At 37.0% G+C, this 27,865-nt stretch overlaps 1 protein-coding gene across 2 annotated transcripts in view; it reads right to left on the bottom strand.

Moving 5' to 3' along the window:
• prtp (thioredoxin domain-containing protein pretaporter) overlaps positions 1-27,865 on the bottom strand; it is a 150,764-nt gene that overhangs the window by 61,150 nt on the left and 61,749 nt on the right. Inside the window, exon 5 of one of the 2 annotated variants that reach the window (XM_090373271.1) lies at positions 7,297-7,494. In XM_090373271.1, coding sequence (XP_090229397.1) covers positions 7,297-7,494 — 198 coding nt within the window. Of the gene's footprint in view, positions 1-7,296; positions 7,501-27,865 lie in introns of both variants that reach the window. The other variant, XM_090373270.1, reaches the window with a different exon arrangement.

Raw genomic sequence — 27,865 nt, 5'->3', positions numbered from 1 at the left:
TGAGTGGATGATCAGATAGGTTGGAATTGGATAAGTCTCTGGCTCAGTTTTTTGGCGCTTTGCAGTTACTGCTATGGAACTGTCTTTCTTTTTTGGTATTTGGGTTGCGTCTGGCAGCCCAGATAAGTCTGAGTTTGATTTACTCATTATATGCTCTTTTTGGCCCCGGGAGATTGTCTTTTTCTCCCAGGTTACCAGCCCCACCATGTGGAGGCAAGAGCGGTGCCACCTAGTGACCCAAGCGAAGAAAAGGGTTAGTATTAACTACAAATAAAAGAGGGGTTAAAGAAAGGTGGCTTTCCTTTCTAGGTTATAGTATTTGAATATATCTATTTAATTATAATATTCAGGAGTTATCGGACTTTCGAAACTCAGGAGAAACGTATTTACAGTTAAGCGTACTAGATAATCACTCTGGAAAGGCGCTGTGGTCACTAATATCGCTTGGCACTCGGGGCCGAATTGGTAGCAAATATTCGAGAAGTTGAAGCTGATTGAGCAGGACAAGGTTTCTCAAACTGGAAATTGGAATGCAATGTGCTATCATTGGCAAAACTATGGATAGGATTTCCAGACAATGGAAGGTCATTAATATACAAGAGGAAAAGAGTGGGGGAAATAACTGAACCTTGGGGGACACCAGCATTAGTGGAGAAGTTAGAAGACAGAGAGCCACCTTCAGTGAGCAATCAGAGAGAAAATTGAATAACCAATTACAAAAAACAGTTGGCAAACCATAAGATGGAAGCTTGTTTAGAAGACCTTTATGCCAAAACAAAATCGAAAGCCTTTGAGATGTCAAGAGCAACTGCTTGTGTTTCACCAAACTTTTCCATTGAATTTATCCATAAATGGGTAACATAAGCCAGAATATCACCAATGGATTGACACTGATGGAATCCATACTGGCAATCGTTGATCAGACGGAAGGTTTCTAGGTAGTTTAAGAGTTGGCGATTAATTGATTTCTCCATTACTTTAGAAAGAGTAGAAGGAAATTTTCTCATATCCAACTGGCTGGATATGAGCAAATTTCCAAGCAGATGGAAAAACACCTTTGGAATAAGAAAGTGAAAAAAGGTGGCAAAGAACAGGAGTAAGTTCAGGAGCACAGATTTTGAGAACAAATGGAGAAATACCATCAGGACCTGGAGCTTTCCGAGCATCAAGTTTCGCCAAAATCCTTCTGACATCCTTTTGACGGAAGACCACAGGAGGCATTGAATGGAGCGTGTTGGGAATGGTGGTAGGTGTTTTACCAAGATCATTAATACATGAGTTGGAAGAAAAATGGGATGCTAGCACATCAGCTTTATCCTTGGCTGAAGTGACAACAGAACCATCTGGTTTTGACAGAGGTGGGAGCAGAGATGGGCAAAAGTTGCTGCCAACAGCTTTGGCAAGAGACCAGAATGCTCGGCTACAGTGATAAAAATGTAATTGTAACCAGCCTCGTGTTTTGTAATAAATCATCTTAATTTGTACTGATACACTGAACAACAAATTTTGGGTCATATCTTATTACAAGCATGAAAGCAAGTTTACTTTATAGATTTAGGGGTGCTAAACACAAAAATAGTGCTTAAAATGGTTTAAGCTTGGCTCTTGTTTGTGAAAAAAGTAGTTTTTTATATTTATGCAAGGTATTTTTTATTTATATGGCAGTAAGATGTAGCTACAAACATAGCTGTATCAAACCTTTTTGCCTTTCGCTTGTATTCAACTTTGGAAGCATCCCTTTTCACCATCCAACCATAATTAGCTAACATGGTAGCACTCCATTTACTTATGTATCTTTGTTCCATCACTGTGATCTCTTGATGGAAGCGCTCAAAATGTTCATAGCTGACAGCACCACTGTTGGCAGGAAGAAATCCAGGTACAAGTGCAAGAAATGCCTCTTCAATTAAATGTAGCACCTCAGTTTTTTGTAAAAAGTAATAAGGTCTTCCACAAGCTGCATGTAGTTGCTGGCTTTAACCTTTCCTAGAAAACCAGTCAAAAACCAGCCAACTAAGAAATACTGTTTGAGGTTTAGGCCCAAATGGATGTCAGATGAACTAATGAGACTCGTGGCAGAGAAGAAGAAGAAAAATGCATGGGATACATATAAATTATCAGGCAACACAGAAAGCCTATGGTAGTTATAAGCTAGTCTGTAACCTAGTCACATAGGAGGTGGAGGTTAAGCAAGCGAAGGCAGATTACACGAAATCTTTGGCAAAAGATTCAAAGAAAATCAGTAAAGACTTCTTTACTTATGTAAACTCTAGAAAGGAGGGGATGAATCAGATTGGTCCACTTGATATAGATTGTTTGACTGTTGATGATCCTGCTCAGAGCTGACAAACTGAATGAGTATTTTGCATCTACATTCACACATGAAGAATTCTATCGGGAAGTGGAGACCATCTTATTAAACTCTAATAAGGAGCTAAATGATTTTGTGGAAACTGAAAGCAAAGTGGAGGAGAAACTGTTTAAGTAAAACATAAGAAAAGCACCTAGGATGGATGAGATCTATCCAGTTATATTAAAGTCCCCACTGACTGAAGATGTGCAAATGTGTCTCAAATTCACAAAGGTGGATCTAAGGGTGACATGAATAATTACAGACCCATTAGTTTGACTTATGTTCCGGGGAAGATAATGGAGCCACTGATTAAAGAAACATTGCAGGATCATCTAGACATGACTGCAGTAATAATTCAGACACAGCATGGGTTTGTTAGGGAAAGTATTGTCTGACCAGTTTGTTGGATACTATAATGTGGTCACAAAGGAACAGGATGCAAAAAATAATTTTGATATCATATACTTGAGTTTCAGGAAAGTTTTTGATACTTTTTCACATGGAAGACTACTGTACAAATTGGAGCAGTATGGCATTAAGGGAAAGTTGCTACAATGGATAAAAGGATGGTTGAGTGGGAGAAGACACAGTGGTAATCAATGGACACTGCTCTTCGTGGACTAATGTTATTAGTGGAGTCCTCCAGGTTTAATTGATTAATTGGTATGAAAAGCCTAATAGCTTCCAAGATTAATTCCTTGAATGCTTCCCATTTAGAATTTGCTGTTGGTAACATTATCAGTTGGTTCCACTGTAGAGAATTTACAAACTGTCTGAGACCACTGTAGTCACCTTTACGAAAGCAAAATTCCTTTCCTTTACCCCTGATGATAGTTACATCTTTAAGTAAATCCCAGATCAGTACACTGTGATTGCTGCCACCTAGTGGTTCCTTTATCTGCAGATTCCTAATGTATGAAGAATCACTGCTGTAATCAGATTAAGAGTATTACTCCCTCTGGTGCCACTCGAACATGCTGCTGTAGAAAACAATCATCCAATAAATCTACAAAAGCCTTGCTACTGTGTGAGTGACCAACCCAGAAGTCCAGTCTATATCTGGGAAGTTGAAATCCCCCATTATAAGACAATCTAATTTACTGGCCCACTCTATTTCCCTGTACAGTTGTTCATTGTACTTATCAGATTCATTAGGCCTATAATACACTCCTACTCTCAACTTGGTTTTCCCAGTGCTTACGTCACACCAAACTGACTCAACACTGCACTGTGCACCCATGTCAACTGGATGCACTTTCTTAGATTTTGTATTTATTAACTAATTGCATCACCCCTCCTCCCCTTCTTTCCTGTCTATCCTTTCTGTACACAATGTACTCCACAAATTCCGATTCTGCATTCCTTATCTCTGTGTGACACCATATTCTCTGATATCCCAACAATATCCACCTTTGATGTCTTGACCAGTACTTCAAATTCATCAAATTTAATTACTATCTCCTAGCACTGATGTACATACAAGTATACATGCACCTGTTCTTACTCTTAGTTACCCTAACACAGCCCATGTATTTACTTGTTTCGTGATGACTCCCAGCAGTTCCTGAAATTGTCAGCAACTTGCTTTCCAGGCTGGCTGCTGCTCATTACAATAGAACCAGTGCAAGAATCACTTCCACCTCTGCTTGCAGATACTGTTAATCTATTAGTCTATGAATCACAAGCAAGCAAGCAGTTTTCCAACCCACCTACATCGCCTCGATAGTATCAGCAAATATTCTTGCACCCTTTCTATTTAAGTGTATCCCATCCCTGTAGAAACAATCTCTCCTGTTAACAAGCACTGACCACACTGAGAAAAGTTCTACCCCATGAGCCTTGCACAATCTCTCCAGGGCTGAACTGATTGACAAGGCTCTCATCACATACTCCCTCCTATTGTGTCTGGGCAGAATTGCAGACTCTTTCAAATTTAACCCTAATCCATGACTTTTTTTCAACATTTACCTGTACTTGTTAAGTAAGTCTGCACATCTCCTACACTTAATGTCATTAGTGCCAACATGAACAACAATGTCACTTTTTGTGCCCTTAAAAGATATCTGCTCTACAACATCAACTTTTGCTCCTGGCAGATATACCCTAGTCCTATTCCACCTACCCTTTTTGTACAATGTATTTCCTGTTTCCCTGTCAAGCGAGTCGCCGACAATAACTAGCTCCTGTGGGACCAGCACATTCTGTCCTGAAAATTGCCGCTGTGTTGCCTGATGCACAAGAGTGAGCTCAGAAGTTGAGTTGGGCAGCTGAGAGCTTGATGGGACTCCCCATTTTAACTCCTTCGAGGGCATCTACCCTATACCTCAAACTCTTGTAGGCTCCCATCAGAATGCTGATTTGGCAAGTAATTTCTTGACACTCTCTGCACCTAGCACGCCCACAAAGCATCCTCCTTGGCTAGATCATGTCCTGTTCCAGAAAGGTCCGCAAACATTTCACATCATTTTGCACATTTTTTTAGACTGTGATGTATTGGAGAATCACCCCCTTCAGTTCTCCCCTGATCCACAGCAATCGTGCTACTTTGTGAAAGTTTTTTTGGTAATCTAGTCCAGGGCACGATTTCCGTTTAAATACAATTTAATTAAGAATGAAAATTAATAAGATTTACAAATTTAATTGATTAATTGACAATACTATACTAAGTTAACAGATTCCTAATACAGTGCTATGTATTATGCTATCTAGTTTTACATTGTACCTTACACTATCAGGTTCAAGATATATATTACGCTATTCCACATCGATCTAATATACTACAATCTTTTAACCTTTAAGGATCCTTTTAAAAAGGTTCCTTAAATTTCAGTTATGATAAAACAAAGTCAATGTATTCTTGAATATAACTAATAAAGGGAGTCAACACTTAAAATAACTTTATGTATAGTAAAAAATTATAAAAAAAAAAACTATAAAAAATAGTAAAATTTTTTACAGCTGCATAATTTTATTTATACGTGTTTATTCACATTTTACTGCTTTTTATCTATTTTTATAGTATTTTATGTATTTTTTTTTTATTTACATAAAAGTTTATTTTAACATTTTAAAATTCTGTGTTTCTATTCTTGGGCATCGCAATGTAATATGACAAATTAGGCAATATGGCTCAAGAAATTCGAGCATATGGTTTAGCACACAAATATTTAATCAAATTGCAGTGACACTCAAATTTCTGTTAACTTACAGAATTGTAGCATAGACTGCCAGACTCTAAGACTGACTTTAAAGACAAAGAAGAGAAGTTATCACTGAAGCAAGAATAAGGACTCACAAAACAGCAATTAAAAACATTAGACACACACTGATCATGACTAAGAGAAATGTTATTGACACAAATTATCAGACAATGATCTATAATGGTTCAGTGCAACTGCAAACCTAAAAAAAAATAAAATAAAAAAAAAATAATAATAAATAATAATAAAATAAATAAATAAATGAAATAACCTTTATTCCCTTTAGGATATGAAAATCCACAATGGAGATTACTTGAAATTCAACAGACATCTGTTGACCCTTCCTTCCTCAACTTTGGGCACAGTGAGCCATTTTTTAGGAAGATCAAATGGAGAAAGAGACCATAAAATGAAACTCTACCAGAGGAAAGCCAGAAAGTTTCCAAAGATACACAATGCTACATTACCAGACAAATAATCAAAGACCAATAATACAGATAATGATACAGATAATAAACAGAAGCTCCATCCCCCCCCCCACCTTCACATGTGGAAAACGTGCAGAACTGACAGATGCCAAGTAGCCAGTTTAGGCCATATACTTAAATTACTGAGGAAGGCCATAGAAAAGCTTTAAAATGTATAATGTTTTGGCTATTTAAATAAATTCAGGTAGACTGTTAAGTGCTTTTTCCATTAATAATACTAAGATTGTTTGAATAAATAGTGCAGGGCCTTGGCAACAGTTTTTAAATCTTATTTCAAGCATACAGTGCTTGAAATAAGAACAAGAAAAAAAACAAGCAAAAAGATGGTTTAGTAAAAAAGCCTTCTGTAGTAGCCATTATATAGTAAACTCATCACAATGAAGTGAAAATACCAGTGTTAAATGTGAATTTAATATTTATTAAGCATTAAATTCATATAATACCAACTTCCTAAAAGCAGCCAATATAAACCTTACATTAATGATAAAGATTGGACAGTCCATTTAAAATTAAACTCTGAAAATACAAACTTAATTTCTTTATGTGATTAACTTTTGTTTATGTTAAATTAATTATAAATGATATATTAACTATCAAAGTAACAACAAACTGAAAATGCAAAAGATATTAAATTATTGAGTCATTTCTGAAGTTACAAACACCCAACTTTCAACAACTGTGCATGCGAATATGTAATGTTTTCACAAATGAAAAATCTTTAAATATTTATTTATTTTTACCTTGATCAATTAAAAAAGGATAAAGTTTGCTGTATTGATATTGAATAAGAAACCAATTATGAAATGCTCTCTTGGCAACTTTAATTTTCGCATTTTCCTAATGAAAGCCAAATATGATCAGTTGGGCTATTATTTTTTTGTTAAGTTCCTTCAAAAAACAAGATTCATTCCATAAAATAATGTCATCAATAGTTTAGTGTTCAAATTAAACATCTATCACACTTTAGCTTTGTCAAAAGTCAAGCCAATAATTGTTATATAAAGACTAGAGCATTTATAGATTGATTGAGCTGTAAATTACTAGTAAAAAAACTGAATTTTTTAGTTGCTATGGCAATTGGGATTGTAGAGCCTTGGTTATGACTATTTCACTTTTACACAACACATTGGTATCAGCTCTACCATTACAACTGATTTATTTAAAGACAGTTTTAAAACTGTCCTCTTGTGAAGGCGCTGTATTTGTAATATACGAATAAAACTTTTTGTAATTGATTAAATGATCCCAGACTTACTTTTGATACTTTTACAGATCCATCATGTTCAAAACTTCGAGCTAAATCTTCCCATACAGGTGCTAATTTCTGACAATGGCCACACCATGGTGCATAAAATTTAACGAAATGTTGGCCTTTCTCAGTTATCTTTGGAAAAGTTTCATTTGTTAATTCAAGTAACCTGTGTTGTGGTTCTGGAAGTTTTATTTCTAATGGCTGTCTCTGAAAGAAAGAAGAAATCTTTAAAAGAGTCAGTCAGTATAATAAAAAATAGTTCTACTTTCTTGATCGCTCAAAAAAAGAATTATCAATTATATACAATTGATATTCAGTATCCTTTTCCAATACACTATACAGAACTCCACATTTAGAATACTATCCCCAAAAGTAAGAAATAAGAAACATCTACTATCTACAAAAATAAAAAACCAGCTCAGCTTTTAACAACGACTACATTTATATCAAAGATTTCAGTCACACTGATATATTTATCAAATAGCTATTTAAATTTTTTTACTTATTATTATAGGGCCAAACTTTCAGCCTGCTCTTCCATTCATTTGCACTTCCACATCATTGTGGAAGGTCTAAAAAGTACTATGCTAGAGATGATTGCCCAGGTATGAACTAATACAAGTAGGATTTCTCTGAGAGACTAGAGGAACTATGTAAAAGATGACTACTTTATTTTTTTTTATTAATAAAGTAAACAAAAAATAAAGTAAACAAAGTGATAATAGTCACCTTTTACATAGATCCTCTAGTCTCTCAGAGAAACCCTACTTGTATTATCACTTTGTTTAATGGAGGCTTGAATTGGCAAAACCATGTTTGGTCTCAAGAGCAAATCTGTGGCATCTCCCCATCTCTTCTATTATGCAGTATGAATTTTTTATTTTTCAAGTTGACAGGCATCTTGGCAATATCCAGTATCCTTTACATTTCACATATATATTTAAAATGGTTTTTACAGGCCAGCCACTAGAGTAATTTACCAGAACAAAACTCCTGGTAAGGCCAGGAGGCATTCAAATCAAAGTAATAATGTGTACTCGTGCTGCCTCTACTCTATCAGCCATGACTGGCGAGAGCCTGAACAGCAAGGAGGTGTGGGGGGGGGGTTAAAAAAAACTACATGTAATGTTAAAGAGTTCACTATATGCTTAGACTGCATTTATCTTTTTGTGAACCCCTCCTCCTCTGGAAACTGTAGAAAAGGAACCTGAAATTTATAGTCTACATTTGTGAAGATATCTTCCATATGAAAACTTTCAAATGCATTAAGGACTGCCACAACAAAAGACTTTCAGATAAATCCTCAATATTTTTCTGTTCAATTATTTGACTATGATAAAGTATTCCTAGCTATTTAAATAATAATTTATGTTAGTTAATTAGTGTATTTTATCATGCAATATCATTTGTTTTACTCACTACATTGCTTGCAACAAACAAGAATTTGCACTTTTGAATCAGAGAAAGAAAGAAAGAAAAAATCTTTGGAAGAGTTCATTTTGTCGTGCTTTAATACAAAAATAGCACATATTTTTCACTACCGGTTTGTTGATAGCACTGACAGATAAGGGGGGTGAGGAGGGGAGAAAGGGAAACTGTTGAGTACATCATTTATATATCATCATTTAACTTACCAACAATAATGAAAAGTTGAAGTTAAATGACACTAATAACTTGAATAGATATATAGATTTTCTGTTTATACTCTGGGATGACCACATGGTCAGAGGAGTTCACAAGATAGAGAGAATATAAGAAACAGCACCATATTTAGCAGATCACTAGCTTGAACCTGGTCACTTAAAGCACAGCTACTTAAGCACCCTCACATAGTTAAGCTGCTGGAATGCATAGTCCATTAAATGTGTCGAGTAAAGTTTATTAGTGAAAAGTTCAATGAGAATTTTGCTGAAGTGCAAAGAGAGTTATATCTCTTATGATGTTCTAAAAATCGATCATATGCTTTGGAAGAAAACTTCCGTTTCTGAAGGATATGAATATTTATAATCATTCAAAATGGTATTTCTGAAGAAATAAAAGCAAATGTTCCAGGGAAAAGAGGACTTTGCAAGGTTCATTATTGTAATGAAGCTTGCTACAGATCTCCATAAGAAGTACAGATACAAGGTACTCATTAGATTATTTGGATTCCTGTATATTTCAATCTACAGATTTAGAGAGCTAAATTAAATCCTGTAAAAGATAAAAATAAAGTTCTTATTACATAAGTGTGGATTAACTGTGTTAGTAAGATTCTAACTAAAATTAAATGTGATACTAATTGCTGTGTGTCTTTCTATATCTAAAATTATTGTTTCAGAGTAATAACAAATGAGGAAATACAGTTGAAGCTCTTTATAGCAACTCCCAGGGGAACAAAAAAAATGGTTGTTATATCAAAACAGCATTACATTGACAGAATCAGCAAAAGAACAAAAAGTCTGAACAATTAATGTAATTCTACTAATACAATAAAGTATAAGACCCACCCATAATTCAGAATATGTACTACAGTATTAAATAAGATAATGTAGTCGGCAAACTATTCTACTATTTCTATCATTATATATCTCCACAGATTCACAAACAAAGCAATTTATTCATAGGTGGAGAAAAGACACTGCCAAGCACACAAACATAGACACACATACCAAAGCAAAGACAATAACTTGCTGGGAGTATGACATACCATATTTCCTGCCACATAAGATGTGCCGGGGTATAATACCCACTCATAATTCAGTAAAAATTATTTAGAAAAAAAATAATAAAAAAATTTTTGAGGAACTGATTTATTTTATTGCATGTGTCACATTAATTTAATTCTTTTTAAGCAAAAGCATTTTATTACTCATGACTATTTTTATTATACCATGCATAATAAGGTGAACTCAAAATATTTAATACAGTAATACCCCGAAGTTACGCGATAGGTGGGTCCGACGAAAATCGCGTAAGTCGAATTCGCGTAAGTCGGGGTACAACTTTGCATATAAATACATATAAATTTTGCTTAATTGGGACCAACGACTAACAAAAACACTAGTTTAGAAGAAAAATATTAATAAAATTGCAGTTCTTTATACATATTAATACAAAATATGTATTAAAAAAACAAATGACTTACGTTAAAAAGTTATTTCGATGTCGATGGCTTCATAAAATCTAACAAATTCGTCTGACGACACAGCGCGTTCTTTTTTTCACGCAGAATTTCTTAGTAGCAAGCTAATAATTTTTTTATTCCTTGCTTTGTAGCTATAACGCGTTCTTCGTTGGAGTCTATGTTTTCTAAAATTTTTAAGCCCTTTACAATTGAGCCCTTTTCAATTTTCAACCTGTCAAGTTTGCAATTGTCATGTGCTTTTCGCCGTTGCTTCATTTAGGCCTGTAGCACGTGCAATATCACATGGTCTTTCATTTCGCTCAAAGCGTTTCACAATTTCATATTTTTTCTCTATCAACAGAGGCGGACTGGCCATAAGCCTTACCGGGGAAACCCCGGTGGGCCAGTGTGATTTTGGCCATAAACCATAGTATGAGGCCACTATAAATTTTCCCGGGTAAGAATTTTTGACCCAGTCCGCCTCTGTTTATCGATAATTGCTTTTCTTTTTCTCTCTGAATCTGCAGTGTCTTCACCAGGACGCTTCCTTTTCACACCTTTTAATTAAGTATTTTACTCATTTTTAGGGAATAAAGCACAATTACAAAACGAGGAGGCACGCTTGATACGCATAAACAAAGCTGCGCGCATGTAGCAACTGAATAAACAACACCATAAAGGCAGAGATACACTATTAACACCTCACATTTCTAGGGGTTACTACCATAAAACAATAAAAATCCAGTTGCGTTTCTGCTAGTGAAATCTGTTATAAACTGGTAGTAAACTCGATCTAATTGCATTTGCGATTATACCGATAGCTGGAATTGTGTTGGTTTTTACGTTATTATGGTGAAATGTGTTTCCCCTTCACTGATATAAAAAAAACATAAAAGCAGCAAAGTTGAATTTTGTTCATCTTTCGCTCTCATTCTCCGCCGTCGCACCGTATATCGATAACATATGAAAAACGACCTTGAAGATAGTGGGCGGCAGCGTTGCCAAACGAAAAAAATCAAGAACCGCGTAACTCCGAGTTCGCGTAAGTCGGGGTATTACTGTATTATCATAAAATTTTAATATTGAACATAATTAGAATAATATTAAAATTCATCTTTAAAGAACAATAAGATAATGGGGCAATAAAAGAAAAAACCAAGTTTTTATTCATCTTCAAAACAGTAATTCATCACTACTGTCCTCCTCATAATGATCATCATATTCCTCATCCTCATGGTCATTGCTGCTGTTTGATAGTGAACTGTCACTCATCAAACAGAATAAAATCCTGTGTTGTTTATCTGTCATTACTGATGCCACACTTCTTAAATGACTTCACAACTGTCTTTACTGCATCCCAAGAACTTTTTACACATTGGCATACCAGAGAAATTGTTGGTCTCTCTTCATATAACCAGTACCAGTAGGTGTTAAATTATGTATGTAGTGCCTTCATTCGTTTAGTCCATCCTTCTTTCATGAAAGATTTAAAAGGCTTGTTAATAAAACATCTGGTGGTTGGACCAGGTGTAATAAAACACCAGGTGTAAGTCCACCTGGAATTACAGTAAATTGCGTTTTTAACTTTTCTACCCTCCTGTTTCTGGTTTTATGTGCATGAAATTTGTCCCATACCTGTAGGGCTGGTTTCCCACTAGAATGCAGTAGCCACACATTTCACAGACATAGTTTGAATCCATCATCAAGTTAAACACTATACTGTGTGTCTTTTCATGGCCTGATGTCTTCAGAGTTGCTAACTTTGTACCTTTAACTTCTACATTTCTATTTGATGCTACATCAAATGTTAAAGATATTCATCCATATTACTAATTTGGCCAAGCTTGTGTGTTTCCTAGCATTAATTATAAATCTTTGAAATTCCAGGATTTGGGTTTCATATTGTTTTGGCATTTTCTGGGCTATCCTTGTTTATGCCCTCATAGCTAAGACATTTCACTTCATAAATCTATAACACTAACTTTTTGTGGTACCAAAATCATCAAGTCCTTTTGTTACTGCCCTGACTTTTGCCTCAAAAATTACTGTTTTTTTGGCACAGATATTTGTTAGTTTGTTTGGGGATTTATTAGGCACATGGACAATTATAGCCATAGTGCACCACTTGACACAAATGTAACCCAGTTCCTCTGTTCTATTGCCCAGCTATTCAGTTCTTTCCCAATTCCTGCCCATTTTTTTTGTCATTGGTTGATAAAGGTTATGCTTGTTATGGCTTGACACACTAAGTTTATCCTCTTGTTTCCACTACTTCTGGATCATCTTTGGAATTGGGAAAGAGAGTAGCCTTGTTCAGGTAAAGTTTTTATGGCTCCAGAAATAGAGAAGTTTTTTTTTTTTTTTTTTAACTTTTGCTGTTTTATTGACTTAAATTGGCATATTAATTTATTTAAATTATTTCTATAAGTAGCTTATAGATTTAGTCAAGATCCTTGATTTATTCTGAATTTAGATAGTGAAAAAATTTTGGAAGTTAATTAATACTTAGTGTCCGTAGATTTACCGTTCGTAACTTGTCGCCATTGTTATACAATACAACGTTATATCCCGTACTAGATAGCGTTAGCTTAGTATAGTATATAGTATTATCGATTAATCAGTAAAATTTATTAATCTTGTTAAACTTCATTATCAATTAAATTGTACTTTTTTAACTAAATGATGACTTAAATTTTACAAACATAACATCATTAATTAATACATAACTTGAAACGGAAGTTATATAATGAAACTCAGGGATAATACTCAATACTGAAAAAAAAAAATTAAAAAAATACATATATACAGTGTTATAACTGCATTGGGATATAAGCGTAGGGTTAGGTTATAATTTTGTACTGAAATCGAATTTTATTGAAATTAATTCTAAATCATGACTCAGACCAGAGCAGCAAAGCAAAAGGCTCAAGCTAATGAGAGTGTTTGTGTGTGTGTGTGTGTGTGTGTGTGTGTGTGTGTGTGTGTGTGTGTGTGTGTGTGTGTGTGTGTGTGTGTGTGTGTGTTATGGGTGTTTAATGGAGCACAAGCTGCTTTGGCTATATTGCGCCTATTCACAGGAATGTTGAAAAGATAAAAATAAATAAATAATTAATGTGAAGACAGTTCAATCTCATTTCAGGCCAGAAACTAATCATAGTTGTTCATACATTCCTATTTGTTTCAAATAACAGAAAGTTCATTAATATTGGCATTTTCACCAATGATATCATTTAATGTTATCCATTCTCGGAGATTAGCCAGAGAATTAAATACTGAAGTTCGATGTTGTTGATAATGTGGACAGTCAATCAAAATATGTTTGACTGTTAAATGCTCAGAGCACTGTGAACAATGAGGAGGATCATCATCTGTGAGTAGATGGAGGTGAGTTAGATGAGTATGTCCTATTCTAATCCGTGCGAGTACCACTTCTTCTCGTCGAACTGTCTGAATGCATGAGTGCCAAAATTTTGGGTCCTGTTTCAACTGGAAAAGTTTGTTATTTGTTTGTTTATGACATAGTTCTGTCCATCGTGCGTGGTATGCTGTTTGAATTATAATATTATAATCAGAAAGTGGAATAAAGACAGAGGTTAAGTCTAGTGTTGACAGATTTTTAGCAGAAATATCAGCCAACTCATTTCCTTCAATGCCTGAATGTGCTGGAATCCAGCAAAAGTTCACTCGTTGCTGACGATCTTCAATTTTCAACAGCAAATACTTGATTTGATTTAATAATACAGGGTGATCGTTATGAGAGAGATTCTGCATTGCTCGAATTGAGCTGAGAGAGTCGGTGTAAATTAAATATTTTGCAGATGGGTGAAGAGTCAAATTTTTTAGAGCTAATTGTATTGCATATAATTCTGCTGAAAAGCTGCTGTACTGAGGTGGAAGAGAGGCTGATATGATAGCAGAGGGAAACACTGCTGCTGCTCCAACAGTTGAATGTGATTTGGAACCATCAGTATACATCGGTAAGAAGTCAAAATAGTTTTGAATATGGCTAGAATGGAGTTGTTGCACATTCAGAGTCGGTAAACAATTCTTTCCCCATTGGAGAAAATAATTATTGCAGGCTGGTTGAGGAAATGAAATCCATGGTGGGTGAGAATAATTCTTTCTGTGCTGCCTACTCTAGAGAGGAACATTCCAATTTTGTGCTATTTCAAGGAGCCGTAGGCCTGCTGGTCGTATTTTATTTGGTTTATTTCTATAGAGATTGTGAAATGGTGCATTAAAGAGATATGGTTGGATGGGGTGCAGAGAACAGTTTCGTATTCTGACTGCATATTTAAGTAGTAACATTTTTCTGTGGAGGTACAGAGGGGGCTCATGGGCTTCAATATATAGACTATAGGTTGGTGATGTCCTATAACTACCAAGGGCAATCCTCAGTGCATTGTGTTGTACAGGATCGAGCCAGCGCAATACACTCTTTCGGGCAGAATCATAAACTGGGGCACCGTAATTCAACCGAGATCTAATCAGTGCTCTATATAAGAGCAGCAGAGTTGTACGATCTGCTCCTCGAGACTGGGAAGATAGAGCTCTTAGCACGTTCAACTTTTTCAGACAGGTAGTACATATTACTTTAATGTGCTCAAAGAAGTTTAACTTGCTGTCCAGTATCAATCCCAAGAATCTAATATTGTTGGCAATCGGGATGGTGGAATTTGATATCCGAAGTTCAGGGTCTATATGTAATTTACGTTGATTGCAAAAGTGGATCGCAACTGTTTTCTGATGGGAAAGCCGATATCCATTGAAATCAGCCCATTTTTGAATTTTATTGAGGGACATTTGCAATTGCCGTTCAATAGATCTCATGCTCTGAGAATGGAAAGAAATGGAGAGATCGTCAGCATAAAGATAGGCTTCTACAGTATTTGGAATTTCTTTTGAAATGGAATCAATTCTAAGGGCAAATAGGGTTGCACTCAAAACCGACCCCTGTGGTACTCCTTCTTCCTGCAAGAATGTAGAAGAAAGGGAGTTTTTGTATCGAACCTGGAAAGAACGGCTCTGGAGGAAGTTCCTAATAAATATAGGCAAATTGCCTCGTAGACCAAGATTATGTAGGTCACTGAGAATGCCATACCGCCAGGTAGTATCGAATGCCTTTTCTATATCAATGGAGACCATGACAAGGTGTTCGTTTTTCACAAAGGCATTGCGAATTTCAGATTCCGCCTTGATCATCAGGTCTAGAGAGGACCTATTTTTGCGAAAGCCATGTTGACAATTACTCAGTAGTTGTTCAGTTTCAATGATCCAGCTGAGTCGACTGTGGATCATTTTTTTTTTTTCAAGAATTTTACCAAGGCAACTTGACAGAAAGATTGGCCTGTAACTATTAGGATTGGAAGGATCTTTTCCAGGTTTCAAAAAGGGCAAAACTGTAGCATTGTGCCAAGAGGTTGGATAAATATTTTCCAGGAAGATCCGGTTAAAGAAGGCTAGCAGCATTTGTAAGTTTTGCTCATCCAGATGCTGCAGCATGACAAATATATGCCATCTGGCCCAGCTGCACTGTTTCGTGTTGTTCTGATAGCTTGTAAAAGTTCACAATATTCAAGAGGCTGATTATACGGAAGTGATAGTGAGGTTCTAAAGTTGATGGGCCTCTGTTCGGTGGAGGTCTTAATTTTTTGGAATTTCGGAGTGTAATTTGATGCAGCAGAGACTTCGGCAAAGGTTTTACCTAAAGCATTCGCTATACAGGTGACCCCCGCTTAATGCTGATAGTTCGTTCCGGGAAAACAGAGCGCTAAGTGAATCCACGCTAAGCGAGCGCCATATTCCCATAAGGTAACATATGTATTTGTGAGTTGCGGTCTATTCCATAGGATATTTTCTAATCAATAATAAATGGTAGTGAAAATATGCACCAATGTCGATTAAAAATATTTAATATTCAAAATTTTGTACATATAAAATATTCTACATTATATACACATATAATTATGAGGTAATTAACTAACGAAAATCATTAATTTATTAATTCGATGGCCCTGTGCTCTCGAGTTTTCGTATCTTTGGACTGAAAAACGAGTCGATTTTGGGTTGTGCTTTGGCCTTCTTCCTCTCATTGTACAACAACATGTAGGGATTCATTTCTTTCTTCAAATTTCTTATTACCTTGGCACTTCGTTCCATGTCAGGGTCGTTCTCCCGGAAATAATCACACATTTTTTCGAAGTGTTCAAAAGCTTCACTAAGTCCTTTTGCAGTCAGCGACTTCATCGGTTCTTCATCTATAGTATCTTGATCATCATCTCCCTCAATAGCAAGCTCTTGTTCTTTTATAATTTCCATTAGTTCTTCATTAGAGAGGCCATCCCTGTCGTTGTCGATCATCTCTTGTACGATGTCTTCGTTAATTTCGTGTAATCCTGCTTCTTTTCCGAGCTCAACAATTTGTGTTTTAACATTTTCAACGGAATCATCAGGTTCCTGGGAATGCTTTATGCAATTTTTCCAAACTTTCCTCCACACTCCATTCATGGTTTTCTGAGTCACTTCATCCCAGGCGCTTGAAATGTTGTAGATGGCGGTTTTAATGTTATAGGATTTCCAAAACTCCTTTAAACTCGGTACATTTTCAGTGTTGATGGCTTTAATAGCTTGGGAAAAGGTGTTCCTTATGTAGTACGCTTTAAATGTGGCAATTACTCCTTGGTCCATTGGTTTGCATCAGAGACGTAGTGTTTGGAGGCATGTAAAAAACTTTTATGTGATTGTTCAAGTCTTCTAAGCTCTCTTTGCTTGGGTGTCCTGGCGCATTGTCCATGATTAGAATAGCTTTATAACCAATGTTATTTTTTGCACAATATTTTTCCACTGCAGGACAGAAGAACTCAGCATACCAATCAATGAAAAGCGGTCTGGTTACCCAAGCTTTTTTATTAGCCTTCCAGATGACAGGTAGGTTTGATTTAGCTAAACCTTTAAGAGCCCTTGGATTTTCGGAATGGTAAACTAAAAGGGGTTTTAATTTAAAATCCCCCTCAGCGTTACCACCCAACAACAAAGTTAACCGATCCTTCGCCGCTTTGAAGCCTGGCATGTTTTTTTCTTCTTTCGATATGAAACTTCTTTTAGGCATTCGTTTCCAAAAAAGACCTGTTTCATCTATGTTAAAAACTTGTTGAGCAGTATAACATCCCTCTTCAATAATTTTAACAAATTCTTTTTTGAAAGTTTCGGCTCTTTGTTGATCTGCACTTGCAGCTTCTCCCTGTATTGCTACGTTGTGCAGGTTATAGCGCTTTCTAAATCTATCAAACCAGCCCTTACTAGCGTTAAATGGTTCCACGTTTTTTTCGGGGTGAGCTTCCTTTAAATCTTCATATAGGCTCTTCGCTTTTTCTTTAATAATAATTGAACTTAACGGAATTCTACGTTGAATGTTGTCTTCAATAAAATTATGTAGAAGTTTCTCCATTTAAATCATAATAGCCGGCCTAGCCCTGGTCAATTTAGTTGCCTGCAGGGGAACAGCTGTTTTTCCAGCTGCTAAAATTGATTCTTTATTTTTTATGATTGTTCTTACAGTTGAACCTGCCAGTCCTAAATTATTGCACACATCCACTTGTCTTTGACCGGAATCAATTCTCTTCAAAACGTCTAATTTAATTTTCAAACTCAATGTTTTTCTTACCTTTCCAATCTTTGCACCGCGTCCAGACATTGTTGCTTTTTCATTCTTATCCGCCATAACTCTCTGCAAATGTAACTGCGTTGCACTGATTGTGATACGATGTTCGAGTACAGTAAACTGTCTGTATGTCTAACACTGTATGCACTGAATGATATCTAGAATTCCTCTGGCAAGTGAGCTGAAGACGGTGACAAATGTTTTATTTATCTGAAAAGTTCGATTTTACCGTGCAGTAAAATCAAATGGTTGTTTATTGCACGAAAATACTGTAATAAATTATGGTGTGAGTCATGGAGAATGTTTATGGAATATCCAAAACAGTAAAACAAGCAAATTTTATGTACTTCGGGTGACCACAAGGTCAGAGGAGTTCAGAAGACAAGAGAATACTGTACAAGAAACAGCACCGCATTTAGCACTCATGGGATTGATTGTGTGAAAAATCATTTCGCAAGTTATAGTTCCCACAGTAAAACAAAAGAAGAGATAGGGAGTAAATCTATTTTTAGTATCTTTCTATTACAGGTCAGAACAGAAAATGCAGACTTGGTAACAGCATATGACACTGGATAGTAAATTTTTTCAGCTTGTGTACTAAAAAAGAATTTCTCCCTTGAAACTATCCACACCAAGAAAATAGAGCATATTGAAAGTTTCAATTTTGTACATAGAGTAGAAATTATAAAAATAATTACTGCAGTTAATTTCATGGTGGCTATTTTCTCCTTTTGCCAAAAAAAAAAAAAAAAAAAAAAGGCTCAAAACAGACTGGACTGAAGACGGATTTGCCAAAAATTCAATCTGTATGCTAGTAAAATAGCGTTATAGTGAGTTTTGACAGCGTTATAGTCAGATACGGGTTATAATATAAGAACAGCGTTATAGCGAATCAGCGTAAAGCGAACCGCGTTATAACAGGGGCCTGCTGTATCTAGATGACCAGAGAGTTCTTGCCCATTGTATGAAAGAATTGGGGAAGGGATGTTTGGAAACTTCCCAGAAAGCTGTCTAATTTTCTTCCATATTAATCTGGAGTCGGTATTTCTGTTGATAGTACATGCAAATCGAGTACAAGAATCTTTCTTGGCTTGCCTGTGAATGAACCGCGCTTTTGCCCTTAGCTTCTTGTAGCTAATTAAATTAGCTGTCGTTGGAAATCAACGGAATAAATTGAATGCTTTATTTTTTTCCTTCTTTGCTTTTGTGCACTCTTCGCTCCACCAATAGTTGAAGTGCCATCAGGTTGGGGGGTTTGACAATGGAATTGAGTATTTTGCTGCAACTAAAAGACGGGATGTGATATAATCAGTTACTTTATCTATAGGTTGTAGCTGAATAGTTTCTTTGTCCAGAATTATTGCTGATTGAAATTTGGCCCATTTGGCTTTAGAAAATTTCCATTTTCTGCAGGGTTGGTCTAATGGTGATTGTGTAGTGATCAGGTTACAGACAATTGGAAAATGGTCACTTCCCATTGGATCATCCATAGCGGACCAGTGAATGACTGGAAACAGTATCGGAGAACAAATCGAGAGGTCGATTGCAGAAGTCTGTCCAGTAGGTAATTTTATTTGGGTGTGTGTACCACTATTAAGAATGGTAAGGTTTTGTTTATCTAGTAGAGTTTCAATCAGTCGGCCCTGTCTATCTAATTTAGAGGATCCCCATTGAAATCCCTTAGCAAGCAGATTGGAGAGGGTAGCTGTATTAAAAGTTCTTCGATATCTTTATAAGAGTAGGTATTGTTTGGTGGGAGATAGATTGAGACTAGCGTAAACGAAATCTGAGTAATCGGACACACAGCAACGGCTTCAATTTGGATTTGAAGAATGATTTGGCTAGAAGGGATCTTTGAGTTAATCAAAATAGCTACACCACCACGAGCAGAATCGTGTATTCCGATCTTTTCGATAGATTGTGTAGTTTTTTATAGAAACAGAAATTTGCGCAGTTAAATAGGTTTCCTGCAGACAGAAATCCACTGGAGAGTAGCGTCTAATTAAGTACTGAATGTCGTCGATGTTGCCTCGAAAGCCTCTACAATTCCACTGTAAAATATAAGGCATTATTTGAGTTTAGAAGAAGTTGTACCTGACGTGGCTGTCTTGTGGCGTTCTGGCTTTGGTTTATTTCTTTTTGGAAAGGTGGGGCGACCTGTGTCCATATCTTCTTCTTCTTCTTCTTCTTCTGCAAATATTTCAAGAATCGGATCTTCCTGTTTGGATGAGTACTCTTGATCCATCAATGTGTCCTGAATAATCTGTTTTGAAGTTGAACTAGCATTATTTGGAGTAGTAGTAATCACTGGCGAATGAGGAGATTTTGCTGGAATCGTAAGAGGCGTATTACTTGCTTGGTCTCAGTGATTCAGAAAATTGGACTGCTGCTGAGAAAGGACAGCTCGAGCCCAGTCGGAGATTGATATGTTGGATGGAACAGTAACATCAGTTTGCGTGGCTATTGTTTGATATTTTTTTGCAATACTGGCATATGTACAGTTAGGTATACTGGGTGCAATTAATTTTCTTGCTTCCTGATAACTAACTTTGTTTTCGACTTTATATTTTACAATTTTTTTTCTCCATTTTCCACTTCTCACATGTTTTAGAGTAAGCAGGATGGTTTCCCTTGCAATTAGGACAAGTCATTTCTTTTGCCGAACAGTCATTTTGACTGTGATCAGAAGATCCACAGTTGGGACAAGCTGGGTTCCCTCTGCATGCCATCTGAGAATGGCCATACTTTTGGCATTTATAGCATCTCAACGGATTAGGAATATAAGGACGAATGTGACAATTTAGATATCCTGCTTTTACCGATGAGGGTAGATTTGGACAGCTAAAGGTGAGAATGATATTTCTGGTGGGTGTGAGTATATTCTCTCTTTTAGTCATAATTCTTTTGACAGCAATTACATTTTGTTCATTCAGCTCTTCTTTAATTTCTTCTTCTGTCACATTCAAAAGGTCCCAACTAGATATAACACCCTTAGATGTATTTAGGATTGCATGGGGAGTTACCTTTACTGGAATTTTAGCAAAGTTTGTCATTTTCAAGAGTTTTTCAGAATGCCTGCAGTTGACAGTTTCTATTAGTAAGTCCCCTGATTGCAATCTCTTCACCGTCTTGGGAGACCCTGCAATACTTTCCAAGTGTTTTTGGATTAGAAAGGGGGATAGCTTACTAAAAGGCTGTTCTGACAATGAATGCATTATTAAAATGCAGGAAACTCTGTCGCAGAGGATTGGATTTGGATTTAGATTTTATTGGCGCATTAGCAGCTTTGGCTATAATGCGCCAAGACCACGGTCGCAGAGGAAATGGTTTTTAACCTCTTTGCTTGTGAAGAGTCATGTTCGTGTTCTAGCCGACTGCTTGTCGGTTCTAAAGAAGGAAACATATTTTGTTCCATCTTGGCTCCTTTTAGCCCCTGGCAGATGAACTTTTCTGCCAAGGTTACCAGCCCCGCCATAGGGAGGCAGGAGCAGTGCCCAGAGTGACCAAGCGAAATTAGTAGGAGTTAGTCTATTAGATATGAAAAATAAAGAAAGGTTACTTTCCTTCCTTGCTCTCTTACCAGTACTTTTGATACAAGAGCTACTAAATAAAAGGATTTCTCAACGAGAGGAACGTAAAAGAGAACGCAGAATTCACTTATCAAAAAGTCGCAGTGAAAGCACAAAGAGAAATCGCTCAGTCAATCGCTTGGCACCTGGGGCCTGGGAGTGCTGTGGTGCAGGGGAGAACTGAGGGGGGGGCAGTTTCCCTCTGAAACATAGCCTTTTAAAATGTACTGCTTGCTTGATGTTTGTGGAGCAATCAAGTATAGAACATGATATTGCCAAGGGGATATGTGTGTGTGTGTGTGTGTGTGTGTGTGTGTGTGTGTGTGTGTGTGTGTGTGTGTGTGTGTGTGTGTGTGTGTGAGATGCAAGGAGTGTGAGAAAATCAGGAAACAACTCAGCATTGTTATGGGCCTATATGAGAAGGATCTAAATTGAGGGGCTCATCAAGCTCTCAGCTGCCCACATCAACACGAGAGCTTGCACTGGAACATCACGCAACACAGTGGCAACGCCCCCAAGGCAGAATGCGCTGGTCCCACAGGAACTAGTAGTTATCGGTGACTCTATTGTCAGGAAAAAAGGGAACATATTGTGTAAAAAGGATAGGTGGAACAGGACCAGGGTATGTCTGCAGGGGCAAAGGTTGATGACATAGAGCAGATATCTTTTAAGGGCACAAAAGGTGATAATGTTGTACACGTTGGCACTAAGGGCATTTATATTAAGAGTAGGAGACTGGTGGAATTACTAAACAAGTACAGGTCACTGTTGAAAAGAAGCTGTGAATTATGGTTGAATTTGAAAGTGTCTGCAATTCTGGCCACACACGATAGGAGAGAGTATATGATGAGAGCCTTGTCGATCAATTCGGCCCTGGAGAGATTGTGCAAGGTTCAAGGGGTAGAATTTTTCTCAGCCTAGTCTGTGCTTGTTAACAGGAGAGACTGCTCCTATAGGGATGGGATACACTTAAATAGAAAGGTGCAAGAATATTTGCTGTGCTATCGACGCAGTGATAGGTGGGTCGGAAAACTGCTAGATTGGGGGATACACGGACTAATAGATTAACAGTAGCTGCTGGCAGAGTGAAAGTGATTCTTGCACTGCTTCTATTGGAATGAGCAGCAGCCTGGAAAACAAGATGCAGGAGATTTCAGAGACTGCTGGGAGTCATTGTGGTACAAGTAAAGACATAGGTTGTGTTAGGTAGCTAAGAATAAGAACAGATGCATGTATACTTGCGTATACACCAATGCTATTAGTTTGGTAAATAAATTTGATGAATTTGAGGTGTTGGTAAAAACATCAAAGGCTGATATTGTTGGGATATAAGAAACATGGTGTCACACAGATATAAGGAATGCAGAACTGGAATTTGGGGAGTACAATGTGTACAGGAAGGATAAACAAGATAGGAAGGGAGGAGGGGTTATACTATTAGTTAAGAAACACAAAATCCAAGGAAGTGAAGCCAGTCGACATTGCTGGACAGTGCAGTGTCGAGTCTTTTTTTTTTTTTTTTGGTAGTTGTTGGCGCATAGGCTTCTGTGGCCATGATGCATCTCCCAAGGTTTTTGCAGTACATTGATCCAAGCCCGAGGCGGGAATCGAACCCGCGACCTTTGGGTTGCCAGGCAGGTACTTTACCCACCCAGCTAGCCCAGTCGGCGCAGTGTCGAGTCAGTTTGGTGTTGACATAAACGTTGAGAGATAAAAATTCAGAGTAGGTGTGTGTTATAGGCCTAATGACTCTGATGAGTATAATAAAAAACTGTACAGAGAAATAGAGTGGGCCAGTAAATCAGATATACTTATAATGGGGGATTTTAATTTCCCGGATATTGACTGGAATTTGTGGGTTGGTCACTCACATGCTAGCAAGGCTTTTGGGATTTATTGGATGATTGTTTTCTACATCAGTATGTTCGGGAGGCAACTAGAGGGAGTAATACTCTTGATCTGATTATCAGTAGTGATTCTTGATGCATTAAGAATCTGCAGATAAAGGAACCACTAGATGGCAGTGATCACAGTGTGCTGAAGCAGGATTTACTCAAAGTCGTAACTACCATCAGGGATAAAGGGAAGGGTTTTTGCTTTTGTAAAGGCAACTACAGTATTTAAATTCTATACATTGGGACCAACTGATGATGTTACCAACAGCAAATTCAAAATGGGAAGCATTCAAAGAATTAATCTTAGAAGCTACTAGGCTTTACATACTGACTAAGAAATATTGTTCACGGTATAGGCCTAAATAGATGTCAGATAAACTAATGAGACATGTGGCAGAGAAGAAAAATGCATGGGATACATATAAATTAATGGGTGACATGGAAGCCTACGATACATATAAGCTGGTCTGTAACTAAGTCACAAAGAAGGTTAGGCAAGAAAAGGCAGATTATGAGAAATCTTTGGCAAATGATGCAAAGAAAAACAGCAAAGAGTTCTTTACCTAGGTAAACTCTAGAAGAAAGGGGATGAATCAGATTGGTCCACTGGATATCGATGGTTCAACTGTTGATGATCCTGCTCAGGAGGCTAACAAACTAAACGAATATTTTGAATCTACATTCACAGATGAGAAGTTATTCAGGGAGGGAAATGCCAGAGGTGAAATATACTCTGGCAGTGAGCTAGATGATTTTGTAATAACTGAGAGGAAAGTGGAGGAGAAATTGTTGAAGATAAACATAAGGGCACCTGGGGGTGGATGGGATCTATCCAGTTATATTAAAGGAGGAAGCAAAGGAAGTAACCAAACCCTTAGCCATAATTATGAGAGCTTCCTTTGACTCAGGGGAGGTACCCATGGACCGGAGATGCGCAAATGTGACCCCAATTCACAAAGGAGGATCAAAGGGTGACACAAGTAATTATAGAGCTGTTAATTTAACTTCTGTTCCAGGGAAATTAATAGAGGCATTGGTTAAAGAAGCACTGCAGGATCATCTAGACAACGCTTCAGTTATAGCTCGGACACAGCATGGGTTTGTTAAGGGGAAGTCTTGTCTGACCAATTTGATTGGATACTATGATATGGTCACAAAACAACTGGATGCAGGGAATAACTTTGATATCATATATTTGGATCTTAGAAAGGCTTTTGATACTGTTGCACATGGAAGACTGCTGTACAAACTGGAGCAGTGTGGCATTGGAGGAAAATTGCTGTTATGGATAAAGGGATGGTTGAGTGGGAGAAGACAGAGTGGTAATCAATGGACACTGCTCTTCATGGACTAATGTTATTAGTGGAGTCGCTCAGGGTTCAGTGTTGAGTCCATAGTTGTTTTCTATATTTATAAATGATTCAGGGGAGGTACCCAGGGGAGGTTCAGTGTTGAGTCCATAGTTGTTTTCTATATTTATAAATGATATTGATGATGGTATATCAGGCTTAATGTCCAAGTTTGCAGACGATACGAAGATTGTCAGAGTTGTTAATGACAGTATGCTGCTGCCACAGGATCTAGAAAAGTTGAGCAGACGGGCTGAGGGGTGGCAAATGAAGTTGAACATTGACAAATGTAAAGTACTACATATGGGAAGCAGTAACCCCAGAGTAACGTATCAACTCTGCAGTACTATGCTGACAGTGGTAGAGAATGAAAAGGACCTTGGTGCAATTGTGCAGGCAGATATGAAGTTTTCTGAGCAGTGGAGGCAGTCTGCAAGAGTAGCTCATGGTGTCTTGTCAATGATATATAGGAATTTTGCTAGTAGCGACAAGGTGATTATCCCTTTGTATAAGACAATGGTCAGGCCACACCTTGAGTACTGTATACAGGTCTGGAGGTCTCATTTTAAGAAGGATGTAGAGTTGCTAGAACAAGTACAGAAAATGGCAACAAGATTAGTGAGAGGAACAAAGGGGTGCACTTATGAAGAAAGGATTTAGTTCTGAAAGTTGCAGCATCTGGAGACTAAGCACCTGTGAGATGATTTGATCGAGGTGTATAAGGCCTTGAATGGTTTGAGCAGGATCAATGCTGATGGGATACTTCCGCATGCTCAGATTAAGAACCTGAGGGGTCATAGATTCAAATTGAGGAAAGATGGTTGTAGGATAGATGTGCGGAAGTTTGCCTTTAGCCATTGTGTAGTTGATTGGTGGAACAGACTTCCATCTTTTGTTGTGGAAGTTAATAGCCTAAATAAATTTAAGGCTGAGCTGGACAGGTATTTGGAACAAATGGAGGGGTGAAATCAGAGCTTTTTTTTTTTCCCTTTTGGTGATGCTGCATAAGCTTGCTTTCTTGCATCGTGTGCCTCTGCTAATGCTAATCTTCTGTGTTGGCGGTGGCCCAAAATATCTTTCTGCAGCTGTATTTCTTTGCATAACTGATACTTGTAATTTGTAGCCAATTGTGTAAGCAAGCCTTTTCTTTGTTGATGCCATCATAATAGTTGCTGGTAATTTGAAATTTATGGTTAAAGTTCAATAAGTGTGTGCATGGCTGCACTATGAAAACATTCATTACAGCTACACCATAAAAATATTCATTATGGTACCTTAACAGATCTAGCAAAGTTTTTCCCCAAAGGCCAAAATTACCTATAATTTATTTGGTTATTTTAACATTTTAGCAAGAATTTCATAAAATTACTGGTATATTGGTAAAAAAAATCAGCATGAGAAGACATAACAACATGCTTGTTTATGACAGCTGTGACCATCACCTTATAAGATGCAAAGTGATTTTTTGAAATATATTTCTGGAAAAGAATGCATTTTATATGGTGGGAAATACAGTATATGAAAATTATGCCAATTCATTGAACATGTTCCTCCCCAACTTTAACTTCATCTACATCAGTGCAACATGAATAGTCAAACTAATGGAACGAACTTCTCTGAACTTCCAAATTTCATAAGCATCTCTGTTTCAATCTCAATAATGTCCATTTCCATCAATAATTTTGCCAAGTTCCACTTACTTTTCTGACAAGTCTCTACTATTGGTTGCCTAACTAGCACTCATCTCATTTGTTCTAATCATTGATCGATTTCTTCTACTTTAAAGGTGGGTGGGTGTGTGTGTGTGTGTGTGTCACCTAGTAATGCAATGGAACTGATGTCTAAACACTGCAGGTACATACTTTTAACCAGCTGTTTCATTAAACTGCTTATTCCAAAAGCCTATATATCATTTGATTGATTCTTATTCATATGATATAGTCAACTGATGGTTCTCCTAAACAAGATATAATGCCACAATTAAAATATAAACTTGATCTAATGGGCTTCTTACTAGTGAAAAGATGATTCCATATTATTCTTCATAGCTTCATATACAAACATAAGAATAACCTATATTAAGGGGGGTGTCATGTCCTGACCTAGTTACCAAGGTCAGGTAAATGAGGCTATTAGTGACCATCTCTCTTATTTCTCTCCTACACACAAATTCGAAATATTCCAGTCGGCAGTTGTGCCCATAATTATATCTATACTATATGTTTCGTCTGGAATGTAACACAGAAACTTACATATTAAAAAAAAAAAAAAAACCTACCCAAAAGTAACCCTTGTGTTACTCCTTAAGATTTTATATTTATACCATCATGTCTCTCCTACCAGTGAAAATATACCCCCTTCAATTCATTCCTTCCAGAACTTTATACACCTCAATCAGGTACCTAAGTAACCCTTCCCCAAAGTGTCACACTGGCAAGCTTAGGAGGCAGGACCTTCTAAATTGTTCCTCATATGGAAAAGAATTAGCACTCCTCACAAATCTGACTATTCTTCTTTAAACCCTCTCTAGAAGATCTACAAAATTAAGTATAGCCAACAAGATCTGAATATGACTGGTTCAGGTTGTTGATTACTTAAAAATCATAAGAAAGCTTTGACAACCCCATATATTCCCTCATTAACAGCATTAAGATAGAGCAGAAGCAAGGGGGACCCTAATACCAATCCCTAAGGGACTCCCTTGCTATGCTAGGGAGCCTCTCATTAGAATGCAACAGAATGTCTGTTTATAGCTATCCTCTTTATCCTGTCCTCTGATCCACCTTTAATTCAAATTTGTCCTCCAACAATAATCACTTATAGGGAACAACATGAAAAGATTTACTAAAATTTATACAGCAATACGTCGCACAGTGCGACTTCAATCAGTATGGGATTCACTATAGCGTGGTTTATAATCTGTGACTGACGATTTGGTTTATAAGCTGTGACTGCGATTGATAATGTGGTCACATACGGCTGATATTTTCTAG

Source organism: Mastigoproctus giganteus, chromosome 5 (genome assembly GCF_048544385.1).
Source record: "Mastigoproctus giganteus isolate SK-2022 chromosome 5, ASM4854438v1, whole genome shotgun sequence".
In the NCBI taxonomy this organism is placed as follows: domain Eukaryota; kingdom Metazoa; phylum Arthropoda; class Arachnida; order Uropygi; family Thelyphonidae; genus Mastigoproctus; species Mastigoproctus giganteus.
This window is presented reverse-complemented; position numbering and strand designations above follow the sequence as displayed.